Raw genomic sequence first — 13,580 nt, 5'->3', positions numbered from 1 at the left:
ACAGGGGACTGCAGGCATCTCAGTGACCCCCTGATGGTTTTGGTTTTAGAGGTCACGGCTTCCGTTGTAGTCTTCCGCATGGCCTTCCATCGTGTACGTCCATCAAGGACAGCCAGACCACAGCATTGTCTGGCCCCAAGATTGGACTCTGCTCCCTCAGAACAGAAGCTGAGACATTGCCACTTGGGACAGGGACAGGCTGGGTTACACTCCGCAGCTACTGAAATGGAGCGAAGGTACAAAAGCAGAAAGTGGTGGTGAGGGAGCCTCTGTACTGTTAGCGGAGGTGATGGGGCAAATATCGACACACCTGCCAGGGCCAGGTGGACACACAGAGATGGCACTGGGAGGACACACTGGCACCTGGCCCCCTCAGAGCCCAAGGCCAGAAGGCGGGGGTGGATGGAAAGGCCTTCAGAGCCACAGGCTGGCTTGGCTCCCAGCTCTGCCCTTTGTCGGCTGTACGATCCCAAAGTCACGGGTTCATCATTCTACGTTCCCTTGTAAATTGGGATTAACCCTTTCAGGGGGTTGTGAAGAGGATTAAACGAGACGTGTGGCAGAGCACACACACACACAGTGGGTGCTGAACAAGTCATGCCCGGGGCCGGGCAGGGAGCTGAGGGTTCTCTAGCTAAGCTCGATTCCCAGTTGCGATGACAGGGACAGGCTGGGGACAAAGAGGCAAGGCAGAGCCTGTGGGGCAGCCCCGGACCAAGCCTAGTGGTGAGGCGGGAAGGGCACAATCCATCACCACACCCTTTTCCGAGCATCCTCAGCTCTCCGGGAGCTGCCCAGAGGGGCCAGGCCCACATGCACCAGAGAGGTCATCCCCCCGCCAGGTGTTGCAAAGCTCCCGCCCTTCCTGCCCGCAGCCCCCGACAAGGAGAAAGCAGACACCAAGGCATGTTCCAGTGCACTTTAATCCAAACTCCATCATCAGAAGAGCTCTGGTAGCACACGTGTTACGATGGGCATGTCAGCTTTGTCCTACACATGGGATTCCCACAGATTTGCACTTCCACCATGTATGAAAAATAAAATATATAATATTTATCTTTATAAATTTCCCCACTTGATCGCTTTATCTTTAAAATAAGTTACTACCTCTGTCCCATAAAATAAGCAGCCTGGAGTCACTACGCAGGTATCAGTCACATGACCTCCGTTTCCTGAAAAAGTTCTGGGGGAAATACTGGAGACGGGCAAAGGCTCATAGGAGCCAACATGAAGTAAAACTAGCACGTTCCGCACAGTGGACGAGAGACATCCAGAACGGAAGCCTGCTCATGGCTGCTCTTTTCTGTTGGGGAAACCAAACAACAACAAAACCGATTCCCCAAACCGCATCGAATGGTTGTGAAAGCTGCAACTGAACTTTTGGCACCAGTGGAGAAAAGACACCTTTTCAAAGCCATACTCAGGCATGATTCCGCCGAAGCATGGGTCAGAGGGAGAGGAGACAGAGCGGGAGGGGCAGCTGCCACGGCCCTTCTCCGTTCCGAGTTCCCGTGCACAGCCTCTTCTCTGGGTCGAGGATGCGCCTCCGCCTTGGAGAAGGCAGGGCACCCTGTGGGCCACCTGCCTGCGTTCCTCCGTAGGCTCAAGAGTCCCTAGGACGGGAAGCGTCACAGTATAAAGAACACCAAGAGAAGGGCCCTTGTGGGGTGGGGGTGGGGTTGCCACGTGCTCAGGTGACAGCGGGGCGTACTCAACACACAAGGGACACGGCCACTCCAGCGGGAAGGATGCACAGCCTTTCAAGGGGACGGACGCACACAAGACACCAAGGATCCAAGAGGGCAGGCAGGGCTGTGGCGCGCGAGCATTTACAGGGGTTGCGAACCGGGCCTTAAGGACAGCAGTCCCCCCCTCCCTGCCCCCCGACAGCAGAGGTCCGAAACCTGCCCACCTGCGGCTCAGGGCTTCTCCGCGCCGCAAACCAACCCAATCTTGGTTGGGAACAAATAAGCTGGTGACACATGCTGCCACAGAGCCTCAGTCTCAGAGACGCCCTGGGAAGGGGCTTTGGGGCCCCCCCACCACCCAGTGTGGCAGGAGGTTTAGACAGTTCCCCTGGGGGCGGGGGGAAGGGGGGCAGCCCTCCCTTCCGCCTCCTGGACAGAGGTGACGGCAGCTACAAGTCGAGGAGACGCTCCTCGCAGGTCTCCACGGGCCACTTGGAAGCCCCGCCGAACACGTCCACGTTGTTGTCCACCCAGGGAATGATGTTACCGGCCATGTTCGTGGAGCAGTTGGCGATGCCAATGATCTCCTGGGCACGAAGCACGCGGTCCCAGATGTTGAACTGGCTGAGCTCCCCCACAAAGGCCTGCGTGGCATCGAACCTGCCCCCCACCGTGTCCTGCGGAAGGGAACAGACGGCGTGGGGCAGGCGCAGACGCAGGCGCGTGACCGGCTTCAGGGGAGGACAGGGTACCCGCTCGGGAGGGAGGTGGACCCAGGGGCACGGTCCTGACTCCCCCCGATCACGGATGCCACACCGGGCCTGGCACACGGCTGTCTCAAACCACCCCCTGCTTTACGGAGGGGACACTGGGCAGAGGATGCTCATCCGAGGCCTGGAAGCCAGGACTGAGCCTCGGGTGCTGACTCCCAGCCCCTCCCCGGGGGGAAGTAATGGGAAAGTGAGGTGGAGAGAAGGCAGAGGGCCCCCACCCAAGGCCCCCCCCAACAGCCTGGGGTCTCTTCCATCCGGCAGCCTCAGACAAAGACTGAAGCAGGAACTCCCATCTGCCCACGAGCGGACAGCTGAGACGTCCTCTCTCCCAGGTGGCTGATCTTGGCTGATCTGTTTTTTGTTTCTTGTTTTTTTTTTTTTTTTTTTTTTTTTTTTGCTTTTTTTGCTTTTTAGGGCCGCACCTGGGGCACATGGAAGTTCCCAGGCTGGGGGTCAAAATGGAGCTACAGCTGCTGGCCTACACCAGAGCCACAGCAATGCGGGGATCTGAGCCGCATCTGCGACCCACACCACAGCTCACGGCAACGCAGGTGGCCGATTCCTGAGGGCAGCCTCTGAGGTCTTGTCCCATCTCGCCCACAGGCCTTGCTCCCCGAGTGCCCTTCGTGGGAATCAGGGGTGCGACCTGAGCTGGCAGCTCCTGGAAGATGCCAACACCAGCCAGTGCCCGGCATCCTGAGTCAATACTGTGGCCAGCAGAGGCCAAACATCCAGAGAGACGGCCCGGGATTTGCTACCTGACCCTGTGACTCCAGGGATATCCCTGCTCACCTGTGAGACAGGCTCCGCTCTAGGATTTTTCCGAACCCACCACACCAACCTGGTCCCTGCCAGGGAGTGCAGGACATGGCCCCAGCCCTGCCCTCATGCGGCAGCAGCCAGGACCAGCAGGCAGGCAACTGGACAGGGCCTGGGGGGACAGCCTGCAGGCCGGACCTCGTGCCTCCTGGATGACCAGCCTCTGCTCCTGACACCCCAGGAGGGCACCCATCTTGCACCTGCCTGCACCCACCTGCTCCTGCCCGAGGATCAGCACGCCCCCCGGCTTGATGGGGTGCCACGGGGCTAGGTTCTCCCCGGTGCCCAGCTTCTCCCCATCCTGGAAGGCCTCCCACATGCCGTCCCGCGTCGTCCAGGTGACACAGATGTGGTGCCACTTGCCATCACTGACAAATAGGGGCAGCTGTGCGACCTGTGGGTGACAGTGGGCAGGTGAAGGCCCCCCTGGGGTTCCCAGAAGTCTGACCTGGGGGGACCAGAGGCCTGGGGCCCACTGCTGTTTCCATCATGGGGGGCTCTCTTGACCTTCCCTTCTGCTCTGGGCTCAATCCTACCCAGCCTCCAGACCCTTGGGCTGGAGAACCCTGTATGTCCCAGCCTCTTAAGAGGCTTTCAACTGGGCACGCTCAGCGCCCGGCGTGGTTGAGGGTCTAGGACACTGTACAGACCGAGCAGGTGTGACGGAGAGCCCCCACACCCCCATGCTCGTCCTCAACGCTCCTGACTAGAGGGCCCGAAAGGAAGTCAGGGCTTCCCGGGCCAGCTTCTTTGGAAAATAGACCAGGCATCTACACTGGCAAGGTCCCAGCTGCCATGGTGGCACCGGGGATCTGCACGTGTGCATGTCCTCCCACAGAGCACCTGCCATTGTGCGTGAGTGGAGGGGGCGCACAGAACTGGGGGAGACCCTTTCTGACCCCCACCATCTCCCGGCAGCCCTGTGAGTGCTCCACAGACCAGCTCGCCTGCGGAAGCATTGTGTTGTCACTGCTGTGTCCTAGCAACCTGGAGCTTCCTCCCAGGAATTGGCTGTTTACACGACATCTAAACCGAGAGGAAAACAAGGCTCTCGGCCCGGCCTCGTCCAAGGGCGTTATTTAGAACCATTCTTCCCCAGCTCAGGACGTGGTCACTGCTGGAAGGAGCCCAGCATGTGGATTCCACAGTATTTCCCACTTAAACAAACTCCAGCCAGGGCGGTTCGGTAAAGACAGACAGGAAGGGGGGCCGTGTCCAGTGAGTGCTGCCAGGGCTCGGGCCGCCAGGGGGTGGCTGGTGAGCCATTCAATGCTCAGCTCCACAAGGAGGATGCAAGGACGCATTCTAGGTGACGTGGAGCTGACTTCAGTTTAAGTGAGGCGGCGGGAGGGCCCCGCAGATGCCCAGGGGTGATCTTTGAAGGAGGCCACGCTCCTGGAGGTCGAAATAAGCCAGTCTATCCAAAAGGGACATTTCCTCTGGTGAAGACAGAACTGTAGGAACAGGAACTAGATCGATGGTTGTCACGGGCTGGGGCAGGGGCAGGAGGTGACCCCACGGGGGACTGTAGAAATTTGGGGCGATGATGACACTGCTTTATATTTTAACTGTGGTGGTTACACAACTGTATGCATTTGTCAAAACTGGTCAGACTGCACACCAAAAAGTGTACGTTTTACTGTATGTAAATCTATTTCAATAAGCCCTCCAAAGAGATATGCTTGGGAGAAATATCACACACTCACAGACACAGACACAGACACAGACACACACACACCTACCCTCCCCTGATCAGTGCAGCCCCAGGGAACAGCCCTCACTGACTGGCTAAGAGCCAGGGACAATTCAGGCTGGGGGCACACGGAGACCCCAACTCCTTCTGCTCCTTCGGTGGCCTCTGTGCCTGGACCCTCTGCTGCTTCTCAGCTGGACTCACCACTCTGACCTCCACAAATGGCCCTGGCCGGCCCCCTGCCCCTACCTGCCCAGTCACCTGCCCAGGGTGGGACTGAATCCCCCAAACCATCTCCGGCCGGAGGAGGATGGCCCCGTGGCCAGACAGGGGACTCCCTGCAGCACCCTGACCTTGGTGGCCATCCTGGCAGGCCTCACCTTGTCGTTGATGAGCAGCTCAATGGGGTTGTTGCCCCACTCTATCAGCACGATCTCGTTGGCCTGCCCGGGCACCGCGTAGGAGAATGGGGTGCCGATGCCCGGCGAGGCGCTGGACCGCAGCCACAGGCAGATGGTGAAGGCGTACAGCTCGGGCAGCGTCTTCTTGATCTTGCCGTACAGGTAGTTCGTGCGGAGGGGGAGGGACACTTTGAACGCATCGGGTGACTTGAAGGCACTGTTGCCTGGGGGGAAAGAGGGACCCATAGCACGGGAGCCCACCTCCCCTCTGCGACCAGTGCCACTCAGGGCAGCAGCTCACCTGGACTCACCCCACCCCCGCCGCCCCAGAAGCTGGTCCCCCAAGCAGCAGAGCACCTGCTCTGACCAGCCGCTGTTCAAACGTGCTGAAACTCCCGTGGGAAACAGAGGTCTGCTTGCTCTGGAAGCCGGGGGAAGAGGGATGGCTAAGACTTAATTTTCTGGTTAAATTCAGCCAGAAAACCCTTCCTCAACCAAGTCCTGTTGCCTCAGCTGTTTCCTTGGACTCTCAGCCCCTTCAGTGACACTGGGCCGGGGGCCTGCTGGACTGGGGCTTGGAGACATGAAGCCTTATGCCTGTCATTTGTCCAGCCAATAAATGCATGTCACTTCTTCCCCTGAAGAATCACGACGGCCGAGGTGGAGTCAGGAGTCCGTGACTCAACAGAGCCACTTAACTCAGAAGTGGCTTCTGGACTAAATCCCTGATGCGAACTGCTTTGCTCATGGTGTGCCCTTTCCTTCTCAAGAGAAGATGGAACTTATGGAGAACTTCCTGCAGCTTGGAACCAGTGGGAGACAGCAATGCAGTGGGGTCCCTCCCGACTGGCCAGAGCCTTGACCCCCTGGGGTCAGCCCAGGCTGTTGAGAAGCCCCCAGGCTGTCCCCATGTCAATGGCACTTTCCAAGCCTTTCAAAAACAACTGATACTCTGAAATGGGTCAAAGCAATTTTCAATACAGTTTTGATGTGAGCTCAAAAGTAACAACAGAAACAAACACACAGAAGACAAGCCCCTGTTTGGTTATCACAACTCCCAGGGTTTGCAGGGGACGCTGAGCTGTCATGGCAAAAGCGTCTCTCTCATGTGAGGACCAGACAGTTCTGGGGAAGGAACCCACATGCCCTTTACTCATCCAATAAGCATTTCTTAAGAATCCACGAGGGGCCAATGGTCCCTGTCGCCATCAAAGACAGGCAGGCTCTCCCCACCCAGAACCAAACTGCCTATGTCTCTAGTGGACTAAACCTGCCCCTTCCATGCCCCCTGTAGAAAAGAGGTTAGAATGGATGAAATTTTCTCCATCACGACCCCTGTGCTCATTTTCTGCCCCAGCAAGTAGCACGTGCCATGATTCACAGAGACCCACGGACCTTCCGCAAAGGAAAGCAGCGGGGCCCAGGTCGCCGTCCAGTCTCCCTGCAACGGGCAGAGTAGACGTACCAGCATCTGGGTTTCACAGGTATATTTACTCCTATCTCCCAGCTCTGTGGTCTTGCCCGATCCATCCTGATGTCCCAAGGCTGGGGAACACCAGGTGAGGCCTGGGAAGACCAAGTCGCCTGGGGAGGCCGAGGGCGGAGCCAGGCCAGGAGTGAGTTAGGCTGAGACAGGCCCCCTCCCCCCACACACACCATGAGGCGAAGCAAAGCAGAAAGCGAGAACCAGAAAGCCCCATTCTGCAGGTTGCACAGTGGAGGCACCGAGGCTCAGAGAAGTGCGGCGACTGAGCCCAGGTCACACCGCCAGTGAATGACAGAGCAGGGATGGAAGTCTCTCTTTCCACTACTGGCAGCTGCCAGTGTTTAATCTGCAAATGCCCGTGTTTTCATGTGACATGACTAGCTTAAAAGGAGAAATGGCTTCTCTCCTTGCAGGTGGGCAGGCTTGCTGATTTAATAAGGCTTGGTGTCGGTAACATCGTTAACCCGGGGACAACAGCTAAGTTTCATCAGATCTGGGAGCACAGCGGGGCGGGGGTGGCTAAGTGGGGTGGGCGTACCCTGAATGCCAGTATCCTTTGTTTATATAAAACAGCTTGGAGATACAGAGGAAACTTTGTTAAAACCAATTAAGGAATTAAAAGGCTTGACCAATAAATCAAGGACTGCGGGTGGCAGACAAGCTAAGGAGGAGGGCGGCCTGGAGCCAAAGAGACAAGGATTTCAAAGTTTCTTTCAACTTTCTGAGCTTGGCTCTGCCTGGCTGGCAGGCCTGGAGTCTGGAGTCCCCCAACTCCAGATGAGTAGATCTTGCAATAAAGGAAAAAAAGCACCCCCCTGGGACCTGGGTGACGGGTGCATTCACACGCAGGGTTGGAGGCTCACCAGGGGGCTGGAGGAGCTACCTGCCCAGCACGGCTGGACCCCCATGCTGCTCCAGGCTGCAGCCGCCATGACTCTGGTTCTTGGGGGTCACCACTAACTTCAACTCGGGCTCTGCAATCTGCAGCCACATGAATGCAGGCACCCCTGACTCTCTGACTCAGGCCCTAATCTAACTAAATCCTATCTCACTGGGTTGTTGCAGGTGCTAAAGAAGATACAGAGGTAGAACTTACAGCTCAGTGTCTGGAGCAGAACAGGCACTTAAGGGGCAGGGGTTGACACCCCCAGAGGCCAGAGTCCCCTAAGGCCCCCAGTTGCATGTGGTTGAGGTCCCTCTTCTCTGGGCTCAGCAGGATGCTTCTACGGAATACAGTGTATTTTCCACTCGGTACATCGCGGGCTGGACGTTTACACAGCCCTTCATGCTTGTCGCATACAGAACAGGCATAAACCCAGAACGGTCCAGAAGACAAGTCAGTCTGTAAATGACCACGTTCCTCGAAGACCCATCCCAGGGCTGGGTGGGGCACCCAGGAGTCTAGCGTTCTCATGGTGGGGGTCAAACGGCAGCAGATGGCAAAAGCTGAGCTGCTGCTCAGTGCCAGAGCCTGTGGGCCCTGCAAGAATGGCCAGCCAGGGGCCTTGACCTTGTGGAGTCCAGCTCTGGGTCAGATACAGACCTGCCCTTCGTGCCGGGCGAGCTCTGAGAAGAGCATGGGGGCAGGAATCAGACTGGCTGGGTGAGGCCTGACTGCTGCTTTCCGGCTGTGAACGGATGGCTAAAGATGGGAGGGAGAGTCACAGAGTGGCAGCTCCGGGAGGCCAAAGCCAGGACGAAGGACCTTAGAGGAAGCCTAGTGAAACTCACAACCAGCCTGGAGTCACTGAACAAAATGGGGAGGGGCAGGACTGCGTGACTGCGGCTCACCAGCCAGTGGCCCAGGCCCCACCTCGGTCCCCTCTCCCCAAATGACATGTCTGGCCGAGAACCTCAGGGCACTACTCTGGTCTGTGAAATGGGTATAACACAAGCGCTGTGTCCATGCTCTAAGCTGGCAGATTTCTACTAACCCGCTTCTGTGAACCCACCTCCTCATAGAAACTCAGCCGCTGTGCCAAGCGAGGTATAGCAGCCACGGAGGTCTCTGGCAAAGCCCTCCCCTATTCCACAGCCACCTGCCTTCAAGCTACTGCGTAAGTGTAGAGTCCCTGCTCCCTCGGCCCGCAGGTGCCAGGTTCCACGGGGGTGAAGGCCACCCTCCCCTGGCCCTTCCTCTCCTCCTGTTCTGTGACAAAGGCTTAAGCTATAGCTGCTCTGCCTTCGGGGAAGGCTCTTGAGACCTGAGGAGCTTCCTGAGGTCACCCGGCTATGGAGGTGAGGCAGAAAGGACTTTTTTTTTTTTTCTTTTTGATACTGAAGAATCCAAGTGTAATAATAAGGGGAAGGAAGGATGGATTTTCTGGAGGAAGAGAACAGGAAAGGGATGAAGAAGACCGTGATGCGGCCATAAAAGCGAATGAATAAAAAGGAACAGAAACACTATCCCCTTGGGTGACTCCATCTGGCCCTGCTGAGCCGCCGTGCCGACAGCACTGGAAGAGAGAGTGGACATTCTGCTATTAGACATTCACTTACCGATTCATAAAACCGAGTCAGAGAAACCGCCTTTGTCAGGTTAGTGCCTCTGAAAAGATTATAATCCTGTACTCACTACCAGCAGGCCTGGAACGCCCTATGCGGTGCCTCTGAACCGTCTAGGGCCCTAGATCCAGAGCAACTTACCCACGAGAACGTGAGCCGAGGAGAGAGACTCTCAGAAACTGCTGCGGTGTCTAGATCAGAGGGACTGGGAGGCCCTCGTGGCAGGAGGTTTCAGAGATCGGGGGCTTTGTCCAAGCTGACCCCGAGGGTGCTGGCTCTTCCATGGACAATGCCCGTGGGGCTGGGGTGGGGCTCTTTCTGGAGATGGCTCTTGTCTGTCACCCTTACTGTTTGCTCAGACAGCAAGGGACTGTCTCCATGTGGTGGCAGCAATCACTGCTGACATCTGGGGCTGAGCACGGGGGCCCCAAACCAGGCAACTCTCAGCAGCCAGCAGCCCCCTCTGTCTCTGAGGTTCTGACAAAGGCCAGGTGGGGAGACAGCTGGGGCGCTGACTCCGTGCACCACGAATGACTCTGGTTGGAAAAGCCACACTTGCTATGAGAAGTGAGAGGCAGAAGGGAGAGGGGGACCACACTTGGGTGGTGAGGAGGTGGGTGGTTTTTTGCATCTAAGACTGTAGGGCTGGGCGGACAGAAGAGCAGCTCAGAGCCAAGCAAACGCGGGAGCAGAGCTGCTGCCAGAGTCAGCAGGCAGGGAGCTGGGACCCACCGCTCCCCCAGGGGCACAAGTGGCCTCATCTGTCAAAGGGAAATTGCTGGCGGCTCTCTGCCAGCGCCCCCTTGCCGGGAGCCCCCGTTTCCCTTCCAGGGCGGCAAGACCCTGGGAGGGGCCGGATGGACGTCAGCCAGGGGGCGACAGAGACACCAGCAGCGAAGCCCTCACCTCGCTCCAGCTCTGTCACTCTCTGCAGCAGGGCGTTCAGGGCGCTCTCGGTCTTCTGCCGGTGAGCCGAGGTCTCGTTGTGGAGCAGGGACTTCTCGTCCTCCAGCTCGGCCACCTTGCTCAGCAGCTGCCTCTCCAGCTCCCCCAGCCGCCGCTGGAGCACCTCCCGAAAGTCGCCGGGCAGCGCCGCCGTGGACACGTTCACTCGGAGCTGGTGCTTTGGGTGGCGGAGGCGGGGACACAAGAGGGAGAAGTATCAAGGCCAGTTAAAAAGACATTGTGAAATGTAGCTCTGATGGTCCCACCGCACCGGGAGTATAAAATTCTGCCAACGGCAGTAAGGGAGCATTTCACTGATGCTTTTTTTTTTTTTTTGTATGGAAAGGATTCCAAAGATACAAGAATTACTTTGCTGCAATATTTGAAACTTGGGACTCTCATTTCCCCTCTCAGGAAGCTGTTTTCCTCCTCTTACTAAAAAGTCAAATTTTAACCAATATCTGTCATTCTCAAGTAAAGACCAAAACACATGTAGAATTACCAAAAAAAAAAAAAAAAGAATTAATTAAATGGTCCTCAAAACTGATGAGCTTTCAAGGAAAATGAAAACAGTCCCCCAGTTCCACTAGGGCACAAAGGGGCATGACTATGGTCACTGGAAAATGAGAACTCTAAAACACAACTATTCTGCATTTTAGGAATCTTCGCTTTTAATGGTGTTTCTAAAGCCTCACTTCCTTTTTTTTTCCTCCTCTACCATTTTGCTGGTTCTGGAGGCAGCCTGCCACTGCCTAGCCACAAATCCTTGGCAAGCTATTTACCCTTCTCTCTAAGTGTTCCAAATTGCAAAATACAGATTATAGGATCTGCCTTGCAAGATTGTTGCGCGAGTTAAAATTAGATAATATGCCTGGCGCATATTTAGTGTTCCAGAAATGTTAGCTGTTATTAATCATAATGAATCGAGGGATATACAGATCCTGGAAATACTGTATTTAGCCATCATGCCACAGGAAACGCTCAAATAATTTGGCAATAATTACCACCTGTAATTGAAACCTAGTTTTGCTCAGAAGTATTTTGGTCACCGTGTCTAATAGAAACATCCACACTTCTTAAACAGGTCGGAAAGTAGAGATGGAAATTAAATGAAGATTTCTCTCTCCAAGTTCCAAACTGCATGTGCGTCCCAAGAGAGAGGGAATAAGGTCCCTTCCCCCAAAGCAATCGAGAAGGGCACCTTAGATCCGCTCAATTCGCGGACAGTGTCTTTGAAGTTAACCGCGTTTCCTCCGGGGCGCGTCTGCGGGGGCCGGGGACCCGCCCGCTCTGGCCTCCCGCAGAGACCCTCTGGCCTCCGCCCGCTCGGGTCCGGCCCAACCTGATTTATAAAAGGAAACATCGGACGCCCTGGGCTGCCGACCTCACGCGGCAGCCTGGCGTCACCCGACACAAGCTCCAGGAGTGCGTCCGGCTAGGGGAGACTCGAGATTTGCAAAGAGATTGAAAGCCATCCCCGCTGCCCGCCCGGACCTCGGGAAACGACTGGCCCCGCCGCTGGCAGTCCCGGCGCCCCGGGGCATTTAACCCTTTCCTTCCCAGCAAGGGGATGGGAAGGAGGGATGACAGCCACTCAAGTAAGTTCCAGTGCAGAACCGAGAACGCCCCTGACCCCAAGCCCAGGTCGCTCTGCGTCTAAGAGCTTCCAGAAGGCAGTGTCCCGAACAGCCTGGCGGGCAAGGCCACGAGCCCCTCCGGGCCTCGGGGGCGTCCCCCCCAGGGCTCCCGCGTCCCGCTACCTCGAGGTTCTCCAGACGGTCCTTGAGGGTCTGCAGAGAGCGGCTGAGCTGCTCCACGACGTGGCCGGGGTCCCGCGGCAGATCGCCCATGGTGTCCTTGCCCGAGGCCGCCCGGCCTGGTGCCTTGCCCCCCGCCAGACCCTCGCAGCGCGCCAGCTTAGCAGTGAGCTCGCTGATGGCCTCGCGCTGGGCGCCCAGCGTCTCCTTCTGCTGTACGACGGTCTCACGCAGCTGTAGCACCGCCGCCCGCAGCTCCTCCTCGGGGCTCAGCGCGCCGCCCTGCATGGGCATCGCTGCCAGCGGGCAGCCGGCTCGCGCCGCCTCTGGGGGCAACGCCGTGCACACGAAGCGGTTGCCCGGCGCCGGGCCGTCCTGGGCCCCGGCGGCCACAGCGAGCGCCACACCGGCAGTCAGCAGCGCCAGCATCCCGCCACTGCCGCGCTCACTCCAGCATCCGCTGGCTGGCGAGCCGGCGCCGTCGGGGCGAACGGCGTGGGCGCCTGCGCGGAGGGCTGCGGCCGAGTGCGCCGCTCGAGGGCAGCGTGAGCGCAGGAGCCCACCGAGCAGTCCGCGGCCCACAGCCCGCACGCTCTGCCTGGCTCCGCACTCTGGCCCGGCCCGGCCCGCGCGCCCTTTCTTAAGCTCGGGGGGGCGGGGGCTGGCGCGTGGGGCGCGGTGTCGCGAGATCTGATTGGCCCTGCCGGGCGCGCGTCACGCAGGGGGCGGGGCGGGGGCGCCTTCTGGCGTCGCTGCTGCCTGACTGGCGGGCGGGCGCGTGGGCCGGAGCCGGGGGTGAGAGCGCGGGGGCCCGGGTGGAGAGAGGGCTGAGGTAGAAAAAAAGGCCCTGAGTGCCTTCAGGGGGCCCTGTCCGGGCGCCCCGAGGACGGGGACGTCGCGGCGGAGGAGAAGGCAAGAGCCCCCTGGTGCCCTGCCGCCCCCGGGGCGGCTGCTGGGCTGCAGGCGCGGCGCCAGGCCTTGGTGCTTGGTCGCCGCAGCCCCGGGGCGGGGGCGGCCCCCATTTCACAAAGTGAAGAAAGTGAGGAGGCGCCCCTGGCGGGACTCGAACCGAGCGCTGCCGTCGCCACCCACCCGCAGCCAGCGCGGGCCGCCTCTGCCGGGCCGCGGCCATCTCATCCGGAAGGCGGGAGGGAGATGCACGACGGCCGCCTCCGGGACCCCCTCCGCGGCCGCGTCCCTGTCCCCGTCTCGGAAAGAATTCTCAGATCTGCGGGGACCCGACGCGGGCGCCAGCGCCGACGGACCTCGCGCCCCGTCGCCTCCACCTAGGGGCGTGGAGTGGGCCGGGGTCACGAGGCCACTCGCAGAGCTCTCCCGCGCGGGTCCGGCGACAGCCCGCGGGACGGTGACCTGATTCAGCAGGGCCTGGGCTTGGCAGGCCTTGATCCAACCACAGTCACCGCGATGGTGCCACGTAGTGAAACAGTGCCCCACCCTCGTAGACGGCGTGCCCACGGGGTCCAGTTTCCCAATTAGAGACCGCTGTCCTCAG

At 58.7% G+C, this 13,580-nt stretch overlaps 1 protein-coding gene across 1 annotated transcript; it reads right to left on the bottom strand.

Moving 5' to 3' along the window:
- On the bottom strand, positions 905 to 12,677 carry NPTX2 (neuronal pentraxin 2). The gene is made up of 5 exons (XM_021086095.1): positions 12,071 to 12,677; positions 10,272 to 10,488; positions 5,354 to 5,598; positions 3,495 to 3,674; positions 905 to 2,365 (listed from the first exon to the last, which is right to left on the bottom strand). Exons 1-5 carry the CDS (start codon positions 12,494 to 12,496, stop codon positions 2,138 to 2,140), a joined length of 1,296 nt encoding a protein of 431 aa, XP_020941754.1. The 5' UTR covers positions 12,497 to 12,677; the 3' UTR covers positions 905 to 2,137.

This window comes from Sus scrofa, chromosome 3 (assembly GCF_000003025.6).
Source record: "Sus scrofa isolate TJ Tabasco breed Duroc chromosome 3, Sscrofa11.1, whole genome shotgun sequence".
In the NCBI taxonomy this organism is placed as follows: domain Eukaryota; kingdom Metazoa; phylum Chordata; class Mammalia; order Artiodactyla; family Suidae; genus Sus; species Sus scrofa.
The sequence above is the reverse complement of the archived record's forward strand: the minus strand, read 5'-3'. Positions and strand labels throughout refer to the sequence as shown.

Excerpts from the sequence above, each read along its gene's own strand:
- NPTX2 (XM_021086095.1), bottom strand. The coding sequence starts at position 12,496 with ATGCTGGCGCTGCTGACTGCCGGTGTGGCGCTCGCTGTGGCCGCCGGG. Across the intron at positions 10,489-12,070 it reads ACCGTCTGGAGAACCTCGAG|CACCAGCTCCGAGTGAACGT; the intron begins GTAGCGGGACGC and ends CGCCACCCAAAG. Across the intron at positions 5,599-10,271 it reads AGTGACAGAGCTGGAGCGAG|GCAACAGTGCCTTCAAGTCA; the intron begins GTGAGGGCTTCG and ends CTTTCCCCCCAG.